This window comes from Rhinolophus hipposideros (assembly GCF_964194185.1).
Source record: "Rhinolophus hipposideros genome assembly, chromosome: 20".
Taxonomy (NCBI): Eukaryota; Metazoa; Chordata; class Mammalia; order Chiroptera; family Rhinolophidae; genus Rhinolophus; species Rhinolophus hipposideros.
Genome location: NC_138066.1, coordinates 50,261,239 through 50,276,555, shown reverse-complemented (window position 1 = coordinate 50,276,555; position 15,317 = coordinate 50,261,239). Strand labels below are relative to the sequence as shown.

At 52.4% G+C, this 15,317-nt stretch overlaps 1 protein-coding gene and 1 long non-coding RNA gene across 2 annotated transcripts in view; one reads left to right on the top strand and one right to left on the bottom strand.

The window, feature by feature from the left end:
* Positions 1 to 2,601: 2,601 nt before the first annotated feature.
* LOC308488857 (uncharacterized protein) overlaps positions 2,602 to 15,317 on the bottom strand; it is a 139,716-nt gene continuing 127,000 nt past the window's right edge. The window contains exon 5 of the mRNA XM_081029083.1: positions 2,602 to 3,874. Coding sequence (XP_080885209.1) covers positions 3,852 to 3,874 — 23 coding nt within the window. The 3' untranslated portion in view covers positions 2,602 to 3,851. The remainder of the gene's footprint in view (positions 3,875 to 15,317) is intronic.
* LOC308488858 lies at positions 3,870 to 13,671 on the top strand. Its single transcript, XR_013991979.1, has 3 exons — positions 3,870 to 4,512; positions 4,699 to 4,796; positions 13,438 to 13,671. It is a non-coding gene; the product is annotated as an uncharacterized lncRNA (long non-coding RNA).

Below are 15,317 nucleotides of genomic sequence, written 5' to 3'. Positions count from 1 at the left end.
CCTGTGTCCTCCTGCTCAACTGTGAGTCAATTACTGAGCAAGTCAGGCCCAGCTGTCGGAGTGGCACTGCCAACACTTCCTTGACAGAGTTGCATTAAAGATTCAGAATATAAATTTGAACAAGGATTAACCATTCCCAGAACAAACAGCCCACCGCACTCCTCCCAGCACACAAACCCACCGTGTTATCCAAGTGCAAACAGGTAGGATGCCCAACATTTCCTCTCTTCTCTCCATCTCCCTCTTCCCCACCATTCGTCTTCCATCAGCAGAGTCCCAGGCTGGTGGGTTTTGGCCTGTTGGACAAGTGGGCCAAGTGTTGGGGGAGCAAGCGGGGCCCTTGGTCCACTTGCTGGAGTGGGTAATGGCTGAGTGAGGCCCTTGTCAGTTTCCCTTTTGTCCCTTAAACTGCAGAGGCACAACTTGTCCCCATACAGCCCCTAACTCAGTGTCAGCAGAGTCTGAAAGCTCAGAACAGGCCAGGAAGGAACCCCCGTTGCCCACACTGGCCTCCCCTCTGTAGACAGATAAATCACAGAATTATGGAATTGACATCTGGACCCTGGTCTGGGGTCTCCTGGAAAATTCCGATGCATGAGAAAGACAGAAGGAAGAGAAGCCGTGTTGGCTCCAGCCTATGAAAGGCCAGGAAGAGTCCTCCAACGCGCGGACATTTGGGAGCTTCGGAAGTGTGTGCTTTGGGAGTGTGTGCTTCTGTGAATGTCGCACATTCATCCACCTTCAGGGGCCAGGCAGGTACAAATGAGCGGGCCTGGGATCAGCTGGAGAATGCCGCAGTGCAGAGAAGTGACCACTCAGCTCCAGATGATGGCTGGGGGGGGTGGGGGGGGGCTGGTGGCGCCCAGAGCATCTGGTGTTTCTGGAGGAGTTGGACATACAAGCTGGATTTTTACACGAAAGCATGATTTTAGATGTCGGCACCCAAATTTTAAAATTAAAAACCACGGTATGGCTCAAACAAAGCCTTTCGTGGGCTGGCTTCTCCTTCACCCAGCAGTTTGTAATCCCTGCTCTAAACCTCCAGTGACGGGTGGTGGGGGTGGGAGAGGAGGGGTGGGGCCAGGCTCCAGTCTCTCGGCTTTCAGTTTCACAAGCCATATTTCTTCCAGGAGCTGCTGCCTTCCAGGGTAATTTGATTTTGTTTTTCTCTTGCTGCCTTTGATCCTCTGGGGTTGCCAGGCATAGTTACTATTTTATTTGCAGGCTCTGATGACGGGAGAAGGATTTTGAAAGCTGCAGCTTGAAGAGACAAGTCCCTCTGGGCTGTTGTCAAGTCAGTTTCCATGGTCTTCAGGGGAATGGAGAACACTGCATGGGGACAGAGAGGCTATGGAAGGAGAGACCCCCAAATGTTCCCGGGACCTCCTTGGGATGGGATGACTTACTCTCATTTGCCAGGCGGCCAGAGCTAAGAATTAACTCTAGTGGGTCACCCATCCGTCCATCTGTCCATCCATTTATCCATCCGTGCATGCCACAAATATTTACTGGACACTGGTCTTTTCAGGGCTGTGCTGGGTGGTGGGGTGAAAATGACGGCCAAACAATGTTGCCTGTCCCCACAGAGGTTGCGTCCTCGTTCCCACAGCCGGGATGCAGCAACTGGAAAGACAGGGACGCTGAGGAAGCCAGCCCCCCTCCCAGATGGCGGGCTGTGAAGAAGGCTTCACAGAACACATGACATATGCGCTGGGTTTTGAAGTTTGTGCAGTTTGGGGCCAGACAGAGGAGGGAAAGGTATTTCCGGAGGAGGGACTAGCATGAGAGAGAGGCGGGGCCTGCTCCCCAGCCCAGTGCAGACTCCGGGGCAAAGAAATCAGCGAAGCAGAGGGCCTGGTGTGTTTTGCCTTTGGTGCAGATATGACCTTGCAGGCGGTGAGCCCAGCTGACTAAGGAAGGTGACAGACGTCAGCCAGGGATGGACCCTGGGAAGATGAGCTCCCTCAGAGCGGATTATGAAAACTTTAAATCATGATTCCTTCTGATAGAGGTACCCCTTTTAACTTGAACTGAAGTTTTCCATTCCTTCCAGCCAACTGCCCGTGGTAATTTCTTGTGCCCACAACACTTTGAGGTAAATATATACTACAGATGAGTAAACCGATGTTCAGAGAGGCTTGGTAACTAGTCCAATGCCACACAGCTCTGTCCATAACTCTGTCCCGAGAGCGGTGCTGTTTGCTCACCCATCAGCACACCCATCCCTTCTCCTGGTCTGCCCAGGCATCAGGGCACAAACACTGGTGGACTTTGGCAATCCATAATGTTCCTTAAAACCATGCACTGCTTTTCTGGGTTTGCTGACAGGTTCCCTTTGCATGCAATTCGCCATGCTGATGTGAATGACATGTTCTCTCCACTTACTCTGATCATCTGTGTTGTTGGGCAAATGTGGTTCCTTCTTCCTCTGGTTGGTTTACTTTTCCGAAGGTCTCTCCATCATCAGCAAATCCATGCTCTGCTCATTATTTATGATGCCTGAGCCCCTGCTCACCTGTGCTTACAGGAAGGGCCCAACAGATGCAATTTCCAAGCCCAAGAGACTGAAGCTGTTTCCATGTGAAAGAGAAAGAGGGGGGTGGGGAGGTGGGAGGCTGATGGTTTCCAAGCCCTGCTTTACCCCTTCCTCTCTTTTCTGTGCCTTACTCACATCCATGGAAGATGGCACTCCTGTATATCTAGGCTCACGAGAGAGGGAACAATGCGCTGGAGTTGAACACCTGCAGACTTTTTTTTGGAAAAGGTCAAATCTGGGTCTTTTTCTTGCCTGTTTCTGAAGGTGAGCTGTGAGGAGTGGAGGGGGGTGGCTCTTGGAAATCTCTATGCACAGGAATTCCCTGGACTGGAGTCTTAGTTCCAGCTCTCCTATTGTCTTAACTTGAGGCCTTGAATACATCTCTGGGGCTCAGTTGGCTCATCTATAAAATGGGAGGATTAGACTAGATCAAGGGTGTCCAAACTTTGTCTATAAAAAACAAGATAATAAATATTTCAGGCTTTGGCAGCCAGAAAGCTTCTGTGGCAATTTGTAACCTGTGCTGTTGCATAGCACAAGCCACCATAGGAAATCCGTACAAAGTGGACATGGCTGTGTTCCAGTAAAACTTTATTTACAAAGTCGAACAATGGGCCAGCTTGTTGCAGTTGATTATTTGCAGTGGAACCCTTTTATCAAATCGAATCTTGCTTGAAACTCCGTACACAAAATAGACAAAACCCCCACAACTTCTTTGATTGCAGTGAAGGAGATTGGCACCCTTCCTCACCATGACCCCTCCTGCACACCCAGCTCCCACCCCACCCAACACGCACCCTGGGCTCCTGGAACAGAGTTTGAGAACCATGGAGCCTAGGTACACACTCAGGCCACTCCAAAAGTCTGTGATTCCTTCATTCACTCCCTTGCCCCTTTCACCTCTGTTCTGCCAGATATGGAGCTAGAAGCCTTGAGGGGCTCACGGCCCTGGGACACTGAATTTTTTATACGTTTTGATTTTTTTAAATCCTATGTGTGTTACTCTAAGAAGTGTTGTTTTAAACACATCCATAGATGTCTTAGTCTGTTTGGGCTGCTGTAACAAATGACCATAGACCAGCTGGCTTATAAATAACAGAAATTTGTTTCTCACAGTTCTGGAGGCTGGGAGTCCAAGGTCAAGGTGACTTCATATTTAGTGTCCTCCTTCTGGTTCATAGCCGCCATCTTCTGTGTGCTCACATGGTAGCTGGGGCAAGGGAGCTCTCTGGGGTCTCTTTTATAAGAGCACAGGTCCCATGTAGGAAGGAAGGTTCCACCCTCATGGCCAAAGCGTCTCCCCAAGGCCCCACCTTCAAGGACCATCACATGTGAATTCTGGGAAGACACAGATAGTGCACGGGAAGAGAGAACTCATTAAAATAGTACGAACACCCAATAATCTCAATTGTACTGTTAAAAACATCTATCCAGGACTGGCTACAACATTTGCAGGCCCCATGCAAGATGAAAACGATGGGTCCCTTGTTCAGAAATGGTGGGGAATTTCAGGACGGTGACAGCAGAGCTTTCACCCAGCACAGGCTCCCTCTGAACATGGGCCCTCAGCGACACAAGTCCTCAGCTCGTGAAGCCAGCCCAGCATCTTCTGCCATCAGCATCGTACGCTCCTTTTGTCTTACAGATGGAAAGGTTGTTGTACAGACGGAACACACTTTCCCCAAAACAAGAGGAAAGGGAGCCAGGATTGGCAGCCACGAGGTCAAAATGAAGCGGAGGATGTCATACGTTATCTGGAACTTAGACGTAAGATGTGTACCAACAATACCTGTGCCCTGACTAAACATCGAACGGCTCATTCCAGGACCATTTTGGGGTGTCTGCTGAGTGCACAGCAAACCTGCTGCCTTGGGGAGAATTCCTCCTTTCTGGGAGCTTCAGGTTTGGCTGGCCCCAGGCCCAGGCTTTGGTGTAAGGAAGGTGCGAGTCTGAAGACCCTTTTACACTTCTTTGTGGTGAGATTCTAGACAAGTTCTTTTTTTCCCCAAAGCTTTCTTCCTCCTTGATTAAGGGGCTGCACCAGCAGAGCCTGCATTGGGGGGGACCGAGGTTTAATGCGGCAATGCCTGGAAAGCACTTGGCGTAGAAAGCAGGATAAATGCCAGCGTTATTACCATGACACCATCACGTTGTTATTACAGGGGAAGGAAGCTGCGTCCTTCTGGTGGTGTCTGCGTCCCATTGGTGAGGGCAGCCACGTGCACGAGCCATGTACCTGCTCTGAGGTCAGCTCCTAAAGGTGCGACTTTGGAAAAAGCCGTGCCAGGGTCTTCCTGTGGGAGAGGCCGGGCTGGAGGGTGTGGTGGGGGAAGGTGGGTGACAGTGGCTGCCTCCTGATCGGCATTTGTCACCATGTCCAAGAAGGAGCAGAGGAAGGCCAGCCTGGGCTTATTTGTGTCCCTGACCCCTTGGTTCATGGGGGTGGCTCCTGCAAACCATCCCCAATTACCTGCTTCTTACCACCCCTGCTCCTGACAGAAAACCCTGGAATACCCGCCTTCCTCTAGAGAGATGTTCTGTGACACTCAAGGACCCTATATACATGACAATTAGTGTTAAAAATGTATCTGTCTGCTACATGCCTGCGAGCGGGTGTAAATCATACAGGGGCTGTAAAACCAGTCATAACCAGCTCACGCCAAGTCTCTGGGAGCACCCAGGGTGGCCGGGCTGCTTTATCTCAGGCCGACGCAGAGAGAGGCGAGCCATGCCTTTCTGTTTGGAAAAACTAGAACCGCCTAATTTTATTTATTTTTAATCAACCATTGCGGTGTGTTCCTTCTAGTCAAAGGCAGAGCCAGTAGGCGACACGGGACCATTATTTATATTTAGCTTTTATTTACCCGGGGAAGTCTAGGGAATCGCAGTATCGCGTGTGTGGAGACGTCCCAGTCGCAACACTCCATGACTCAGAGCTCTAAATGAGCTTTGCACAGACAGTGGGTGGGGGGCGGTGAAGGCAGGGGCCCCGCCAAGGTCGGGACCTGCTGCCGCCTGCCTTTGACGCAGGGGCTGGTGGGGCTCCAGCTTGAAGGAGGTGCTGGGAACCCCATGAATGCCAGCTAGCTGGCCCACCTTTCAACAGGCCGGTTTCCTCCGCTCAGCCTCTCCTGGACGCATAGCTCCTGTGGCTCATGGCAGACACACACAGGTGGCCCTCCCTGGACGGCCTGGCACTGCTCCTGGCCTCTGTACAAGGAGGCTGGCTGCCTCTTGGTGGGGTAGGCTGAGGGTATCAGGGGCCTTCCAGTGGGGGCCGGGGGCTTCTGTCCTCCTCTGTCTGCCACGCCGTGGTCAGCGTCCTGCATGGACTCTGGAAGGCCACTGTCCTCCTTGGCTAACCTTCTTGTTTCTATTTTCTGGGGGACCCAGGATGATGGTTTCTGGGCCAGAGGCATGAAGCTAATGGCTTTAAGGCCTGCTGGGTGGAGACAGTTTGTGATTTCTACTCAGCCATCTGCAAAGAGCCAGAAGGTCCTACAGCCAGCGTCCCCATCTGCCCCCTGTCTGTGTGGGGATGCATGCAGGCTCAGGGCGGAGCAGGGAGGAGGAGGCAGGGGAATGTGAACTCACTCCTGTCACGCAGAAAGGGAGGGAGAAGTGGCTCATTTGAGCTCAAATGGAGACAGGCCTGTCCTTTCCATCCCTTTGCTGTGTAAAGCGAGGCCTGAGTGCCAGGCAAATGACAGGATCCAATATTCATTAGCGCCTCCTGAAAACTACAGAGACAGCTCCTTTGGTGGGGGGGGGGTGGGGGGGGTCACCTCTACCACCACCAATCCATAGCAGTTATTTACATAATAACCTGACCCTCAGGTTACCTTTCATTAACAAACACATGTGAAAACACAGGAGCAGCTGGCGACATCTCATAAATATATATTGTTAACCTGGGGTGGACGGCTTAGTTTCACTTACTGCAAGAGGGGCCCCTGCTTTGCATAGCTATTAGGGTCCTGGTGTGTGTGTGGCAGTCTCTAGACTGTGCACTCACTGCAGAGCGAGGATGGACAGGCCCTGCCTCTGAGTACCCGGCTCAACCGTCAATTAATTGGCTTGCCCGGCTTCTGGGCTTTCCCCTCTTGGCTCTCCCGGGAGCCTGGAGGTCTGGGAGCCAAGGATGGGGCATTTCAGGCCAATTTGTTAAGTGCTTGCTGGCAGGATCACCCTCCCTCCACAGCTGGGGGACTCCGAGAGAGAGAACCAGGGATGTGTACAATCAATTCAGGAATTTATATGCTATGCTCTCTGAGAATCATGTGGCAGAGGGCCACACTGGTCCCATCCTGTCTTCTCATTGTTGGGGGTGCTCTTTTCTTTCCTCTAGGGTCCTAGCCCAGTGGTGCAGGGAGAGGTTCTGGGGACTTTGGCTCAATCTGAGGGGTTGAGGTCCGTGACTGGTGTGGGCGTAGGGCACGCAGTCTCTGATTGTCCATCTGGCTGGACTCGGTGTGTCCCAGGAATCCGCGGGGAGGCCGCCTAGGTGATGGCGCCTGAGATCCAGGCTGGGACTGGTGAAAATCTGGGAAGGCGGAGCTAAGGAAGGGCTGCGGCCAAAGCTGGAGAACACCAGACCTCCCTCGCCCATTCCAACCTCATAGTTCCTCTCCTTACAAAGTGTGAATTCACCCACGGGCCCCAAGAAGCCTGCTGCCAGCTCTGGGCTGAAGTGTGGACACAGGGCGACACCAGGTCCCACTGGAAAGGCTCTGTGGGGCTGGAAGGAGCCTCCCAAGGTCTGGTCCTAAGCCCTGGACACACAGACACCCGACTTGCCAGCACTCACTAATTTGCTGTTGCTGTAAGTCAGAGAACCCCACTCAGATGCCCACACTTACAGTGGCCACATCGACCACATTCACAGATTGACTTCCAAGGCCAGGAGGCCAAGTCCATCTTTTGCAATAAGGAGGACTATTGTGCAGAACATACTGCTCAGGCCGGTGGAGCGGGGCTCTTTCCCTCTCGGCCAACTCTGTAGACAGTTGGCTAGAATGGCTAACGATAATTAAGCTGCATAATAGGCCCTGTGTATTAGTTACCTATTGCCGTGTAACAAATCCTAGTGGCTTAAAATAGAATGATAAACATTTATTATCTCACATAGTTTCAGAGGGTCAGGAAGCTGTGAGCCATGGCTGCAGCCACCTGAAGGTTTAACTGGGGCAGAAGGAGCTGCTTCTAAGATCCTTCACTCACCCGGCTGTTGGCTGGAGGTCTCAGTTCCCTACCATGTGGACCCCTCCTTAAGGCTGCTTGAGTGTCCTTGCAACATGGCGGCCAACTTCCCTCCAAAGTGAGTGATCCAAGAGGAGGACAAGCAGGAAGTCACAATGCCTTTCAGGACCTGGCTTTGTAAGTCATACACCATCACCTCTGCCATATTCTATTCGTTAGGAGCGAGTCACTGCATTCGGGCCACATTCAAGAAAAGGGAAATTAAACCCCACCTCTTGAAGGGAGGCGTGTCAAAGAATCTGTGATGTGTTATTAAACCACCACACCAGGCATCATGCCAGGTGCTTAATCGGTGTTATTTCATGGAATCCTCACAACAACAATTGTTCCCATTTTACAGCTGAGGAAACCAAAGCTCAGAGGGGTTGCATGGTGTGCCCACGTTCACACAGCTGGTTAACTGCAGAGCCACGATCTGCAATCGGTCTAGACTAGTGATGCCCAACAGAACTTTCTACCGTGATGGAATTGTTCCATGTCTGTGCTGCCTACCAGCCACATGTGACCACTGAGCATTTGAAGTGGTGTTAGGGTCAGTGTTCTCCAGCCAGACCGGCAGGAATGCCTTTGTAGTTGAACCGCTTGGGTTTATACTTTGTAGTATCAGGAAGAACGAACTTTTAATAGAGTACGGTCTTTGGTTAGGTGATTTGGGGGAAGGTCTAAGGAATCATCTCATCCTCCCACATAAAGACTCATTGGAAACATTCTTCCGGTTTGACAAATGAGCAAACTGAGGCTCAGAATGATCTGCCTCGAGCCACATGGCTGATGAGCAGCGGAGGCAGGTCTCCTCCCAGAGTCTGACCTGAAAGCCCGTTCTTCTGCGCTTGTGTGGACCCCAGCTCAAGGCGGGAGACGACAAAGAACCGTGTGCTTACAGACACTCCGCTTAGGGAACACTCTGCAGGCAAAGGAAATAGCCGCCCAATACCACTCAGAGGCAGGTGTGGTCTTTGACAGGTGTGGCCTGCCAAGAGCCACATGAGTCCCCACCCTTACGGCTGCTCCAGCCCTTCTGGAGGAAGGGAGAGGGCATGGCTGGAAGCTGCCTCCACAGTACCCTTTGGCTGTGCAGGCTAGTTCGGGGCTCTGAATGTGGGACTCCCAACTCTGAGTCCTAATGATATTTCTGCACCACAGCTGAAATTCATGGGGCCTGCCACCACCTATGCCCGCACGACGGCTCCCCACGCCATCAAGGGGACGCGTTATTTGACATTAATCCCCCTGAAGCCTTTTTAGCTATTCACTCGGTATTTCCAAACCAATTACGGGCTCTGAATTTGCAAAGAAGGTTGACGTTTGGGTTTTCCGGCAGGGACCCCCTCAGCACCAATCTGAGGATGTGGTAATTCAGCAGAGAAAAAGCATATAATTTTTTAGCTCAGGGGAGGCTGGAGGCAATTGCAAATATCCCTTGAGCAGAGTCAGACTCTCTGGTTTAAAGAGGTAACGTGTTCCCTGCCATAATTGGACTTTAGAGTCCCTCTAATTTGGAGGGGGACAGGCAGAGGCGGTTAGAGACGTTGTCACTCTGCCGGGCTGCTCCCTCCTGGGAGCTAATCCAGAGCCTCTATTAATTGGAAGGAACCTTGGAAGTTCTCTCATTGGGGCTGGCACCGGGCTGCCAGCTGTGTCCAGGAAGTGGCTCGTGACTTGCTGCTGTGGGACAATTCCCGGGTCAGTATGCGCAGAGCGGGTGGAGAGCCAGACATTACCTGTTCCTTCTTGGGGCCTGGATGCCCAGTTGGCCTGGTCCAGTTTCTGAGCGTGTCCCAATCTCTGCTGGGCCTTCCTGGGCTGCCCAGGGTGGGCAAGATGAAACTGGAGCTCAATGCTGTAATCTTGCCCCTGTGTCCTCAGGTGGGACCTGCGGCAGCTGGTGGAGGTGCCCCATCACGGCCTCTGCCTCACGCTCCAAAACCCTGAGTCCAGAGACCACGTCTTTGTGACGGACAGAGCCTGGACCAAAGCTGAGGTCAAAGGGGGGAGACAGAGGTCTCTCCACGCTTCGCCTCTGTCCTCTGTCTTATCCCCACGGGGGCCTCTGCATGCAGGGGGGGCTCTAATGTAGCCTTACTCAGGAGCCCCATTCACAGCAGTTGGGGTAAATAGAGAAGCCTGCTCGCCGGTCAGGAGCATTTAGGTCCCAGCTCTGTTACCTAGAAAAGCACATGCACCCCCTGGCTTTTCTGGGTTCCAGCTCATGGCCTGTAGTCCCTGCTGGATTGCCTGGCCCCGGGATTGGGGAGGCAGCACACAAAGGAGGGGTGTGCTGGTAAACCCTGAACAACTGGCTCTCCAGAAAAATAAAAGCCCTGATGGTGGCGTTTGCCCATTTCCGTGGTGCAAAGGCTCCCACCACAGCCAGTATCAAGCTGCCAACGTTATATTACTCAACATGGAATTGGAAAGAGATGAGCAGAATTGGCGCTTATGTGAGCAGGCTCCAGCCCACTGCACACAGAGATGGGGTATCCAGGCCTGAAACCCTGCTCCAAAAGACCCCCACCTTCTCCAGGCCCCCCTGCCTGCACACAAGGGTCCTTTGTTTCACCTCCCAGTCAGTGCCTTTGGAGGGGAAGCGGAGTCGGGTCTGTCAGTCAGGGAGGCCTGAGCAGGGCTGGGGCAAAGGTGAGCCCGGGACGGGGACAGAGCCAGCATGGCGACCGACGGGGCTGTCCTGTAGCACAGCCTCCCCTCTTACCTCCCCTGCACTGAACGCCTCTACAAAGAAAGGGCGAGATTCCTAGAAGTGTCCCTAAAATGAAAGGGAGGGCTGGCAATTATTGTCCTACCTGAGGATCAGTAAAGGCCTAATGAGAAAGTAGATTTCAAAGCAGGAGAGGATTCACAGCTAATCCTCACCCAGGCAATTAGCCAGAAAGCCACTCTTATGGGGGATCTCATTTCTTTGCTTATGCCCGAATCCCCTGGCTTTAGGGAACCTCAAAGCACAGGAGGCAAAGGAAAATGAAAATAAATCCTGTCTCTTTCAATAAAGCACAAAGGACTTGCCTCTTTTGGCAGGAGATGGGCTTGCATATCCCAGACAGCAGATGTCCGCGTGAGGCTGAGGGGCGGAAGGGCTCTGGGCCGGCTGAGAGGGCGGGGAGCCCAGCTTCATATCCCCAATGTCACCGCGGGAACAAGGACACTTGATAAACACCCTTGCCATGCTGAGTGATCCGACCTGGAAAATGCCATCATGTATTTTTAATTCGCCTTCTCCTCGCTGAATAATGAAAGAGGACCATCATGAGGCTTGACTGGCATTTATAAGGAGGCTCTGAAGGGGGCTCAGCCGGGAGAAAATGAGCTCCAGGGCTCATCACGGTTAAGGTCCTGGCTCCGGACTCCCGCCCCCTCCCAGAGAGGGTCTTTCTGCCTGGGGCCGGCAGCACCCACCTTGCCTGACACAGCCCAGTACAACCCTTCCTCCAAGGTGCCCCGGGAAAGATTGCATTTCTCTCTGAGAGACAGAAAGCTTTAGGGTACTAACCAGAACCAGCTGGGGGAAGGGGGAGGGGAAAGGGAACTGGATAGAGGGCCAGGGCTGGACACCAGACCATTGTCAGTTTCCGTAGTGTAAATACTCCCAGCATGGCTGATTTCAAACTCCCAATGTGATGTGGCTGAACTTGGAGCTGGAACAATGCACAGAAGTAGCTCAGGTGAGGTCTGATCTCGAGAGTGGGGGGAATGGGACGAACAGCAATTCCTCCAGGTGGCAGGGCAAGGGCAGAAAAAGGGAAAGAGGAAACCGAGTTTTGTGGGCAGAGAGCTGCCTGGACTTGAGCAGGGGCCGTGGGGATAGGTGTGTAGTGACCACGAGACGCGGGGCAAGTCATTTCACCTTTGGGAGCTGCGGTTCCCTGTCTTAACAGTGGAGGTAAGAGCCATTATAAGCCAAATAAGAGCCAAATAAAATCCCCTTATTTCACAAACCTGTTGGGAGGGTAGGATGAGGTCAACTTTGTAAAAGTGCGGTGTTACCCTCCAAAGGTATTATTACAATAACAGCTGAAAGGTGGGGAAAATTCTTAATTTCCCTGGCCACACTGGCGCAGGCGCCAGGCCTCCGTGGTTCTGAGAACGACTGGTTTCCGCGTGGCGGTCAGGCCACGCGCTGGCACGGCCTTTCAAGGATCACTCCTTCCAATGCACTCGCCTTGCAAACATCCCAATTGAACACCTTCCCTGACCACCTTCTTTCATTCACGTGACAAACTTCTGTGCTGGGAATGAAGACATAGATGCACCTTCACGAGAGCCTGGAAGACTTTGTCATGTCTCTGGGGAAATGGTCATGGGAACACCTGAAGTGCAGTACAGGTGAAGCTGCCATGATGAGGGCGCGAGCCAAGAGCTCCTGGAGGAGACGGGACCCCAAGACGTGGCCCATAGCAGCCCCTCAATGAAAGTTAGCGGATGAGGGAACGCGCCAAAGAGACCGTGCTGTGGAAGGGACCTCTGAGCTGGATTCAGGACTCTTGGCCTTGGTGGGGTCCACAGACCTGCAGGGGCTTGGGGGACAAACTTTGGGGCGGTCGGAGACTCCCTAAGGTCCCACGTGAAATGCTGCGCATGTGGCCCTTTTCTGGCCTCTGGTGTCCGTCAGATTCTCATGACGGTCTGTGATCCAACAACGTTAAGATGGAGTGGAAGCTGGATGGGAGTGTGTCAGAGGGGTTGGCTAAGAACCCACGGACACAGGAGCAGCACAGCCCCTCGGGGTGCAGCACGGATGGAGTGGGGCGGGGCCGGGGCCGAGAGGCCAACGAGGTGAAAGCCAGGGCAGATTCCAGGCCTGAGAGGAAGGGAGGCTGCTTAGAAGAGGGCTGCTTAGAAGAGGGGAGCCAGGGAGGAAGGGTTGCTGGAGACTGGGAGGAAGACACAAAATGAGGGGTCAGCCTGCGACCAAGATGGGAGATGGCCTCGCTCACTCTCCAGGGGCAGGGCAATGGCCCGTCCTGGTTCCATCAGACTGTTTTTCTCCAGCCGGTGCCTGTGCTGGGTTTAGGTGTAGGTCACCCCCAAAGCTCTGGGTCTGTTTCAGACAATCAAAGTCCCAGAGCTTCAGAGGGAAGTGAGAAGCTCGGCTTGGTCCCCTTGTGGGCAGTTTCACTCTTCTCTGGAGCTTGAGTATCCACCCAGACCCATCACCCTCCTGCTGGCTGCTGGCAGGCCTACAACGATGCCTAGAGCCTGGTGAAGGCATTTCCAGGTCCCACCCCATTCTGTGGCTTTGTGAACCCCACCCTCCTTATCTATCTTTAAATCACCCCCCCCCCTTGCACCACCACCACCACCAGCGCCCCTGCCGTCCTGAAGGTCATCTGTAGCCCAGAAAGGACCTTTACAATCACTTTCCTGGAAGAGCCGAGGCGCGCCCACCCTAGGAGGGGAGCCCTTCCAGGCAGCGGTGAATGGTGCTCAGGAAACAAGTGCTTGGTGGATTTTGTGTCCACCAAGCGAACACACGAACGCTCTTAAGAAGCCCTCATGGGAAGGTAGCTACTCCAGGCTGAGGAATTTCCCACTAACTACAAGTTTGCCATCGTACCTCCAAAATGCATGGTCTGCTTTCATGCCTTCTTAAATGATCGATCACACGTAACCTTTCCTTGATGTTTCAGGAATTATGCCTCTGGAGATTACTCACCATACTCCGTCATTTTACCCAGGAAGGCTGCATCGTAAGACACTCTCTGCTCCCACACAGCATGGTCCCAGACACGTCATGTTTGGTTTCTCAAGTAATTTTCATATATTTTTTGACTCCCTCCTCCTTCTCATCTGCTCTCAATTCTTGCTGCTACCGGCTGCTTCTGTCCTTTCTCCCAGCTCTCCGCTCTCCCCCTGTCATTAACGCGCTGTGGATTGTAAAACCAAACTGTTTGTACTCAAACTGTCTGAGTAAGTCGATAAAGTGAGTAGACTGAGTGAGACGCGAGTTTGGGGCTCATCGGGACGTGACTGTGTGATACCGATTTCGGCTGCTCAGGCACATTTTTCTTTCCTGTTCCTTGGCATTCTGTTGCTAGAGATGAGAACCTGTATCATCTGTGGGAAAAGTTAAGAGAACCACGTTTGATTGATGCGGGGAAAGTCAGAGCTGGGGCTGTGCAGGGAAGTGGCCTCCGAGGGAAACATGAACCTGGACCGGAAGCAAAGGACATTTGGAGGCATCGGGCCCAAGGGAGCCAGACAAGAGAAAGAGGAAGGTCTGACCTGGCTGGGAGCTGGCAGCAATGGAGGGGGAACACAGAGTGAGGGTGAGGGACCATCTGGCACGTAGCACGTAGCACGTAGCACGTAGGCCTTCTGTATCTGAATAGCACACAGTTACGGACTTAAAAGGATCAGAATGCGATGAAATACATTTAACACACTCAGCAGAGGCCAATTCAGTCTTGGGCGATTTGCACAGCCTTTCAAAGTCAGGCTGGGCTCCGTGGACCCAAGTTATGGGCCGCCGAAGGGCTCTGCTCGGATCCTGGCTTCTTGGGTGCCTGGCTATCTGGAGTCTGTGAGAACAGACACTTTCTCTTCTCAGAATGGAGCTACCTGCGTAACATTAGATTTTCCACGTACTTTGCCTGCAATTTGGGTGAGCTCTCACCGGGTGAATGGCCATGCTTCTGCCTCCCCTGCCATTTGAACATCAGTATCAGTTGCAGAGAAGATGAATGCACTGCCATTCAATTACGATTTTCCGTGAGAATGGATCTCTTTCTTAAACTAGAATTCTTTATTAACGAGCAAGCCCAGAGTACCATGCAATGGGATGTTTTTGAGACTTAAAAGCACACTTTTAAATAAAATTTGGCACACCGAATGAGATTTTAGAGCTCGAGGCCACCTTAGATGTGATCTTGTCCGGTATCACGTTACAGACGAGGAAACAGAGGACTAAGGAGGTGACTCAGCCCTGTCAAGCCCTGGTAGTCACTGAGATGCTAGGACAGGTCTTAGTGCTCAGCTCTCAATTGGCCGAAGCGGAAGAAGACATTTGTTAAAATAATCAAATATAAGAGCTACTGTCTGGGAGTTTTGGGTGTGGGCAAGGGACTCGGCTGACTTTTTCCATTTATTCCTTTACTCTTTACAACAACGTCATGTGGATATTCTGTTTCCATCCCAATCGGGTGGACTTCAGCTTAGTTCTGATAGTAACCACCCCCGACCGAGTTAGCGTCAGACCCCCACAAATGAAGGGCTGAGATCTTCACAAGGCTGTCCTCCCTTCAGAGCCAGCCGGGGTCCCCAAGCCACCCTCCCTTCTGACCATCTGTCTACAAATTCAGGGGTTCTTCTGACCCTGTAGTTTTGACAATTCACTATAACAACTCACAGAGCTCAGGGCAATGCTGTACTTTTGATTAGTTTTATTATAAAGGGTATGCATAGGGCAAGGTCTGGGAGGGTCCTGGATACAAACTTCCAGAATGTATCACCCTCCTGGCAAATCCAAGTGGGAAACTCCACTGAGCTTCAAAACTTACTACAAAGCTAC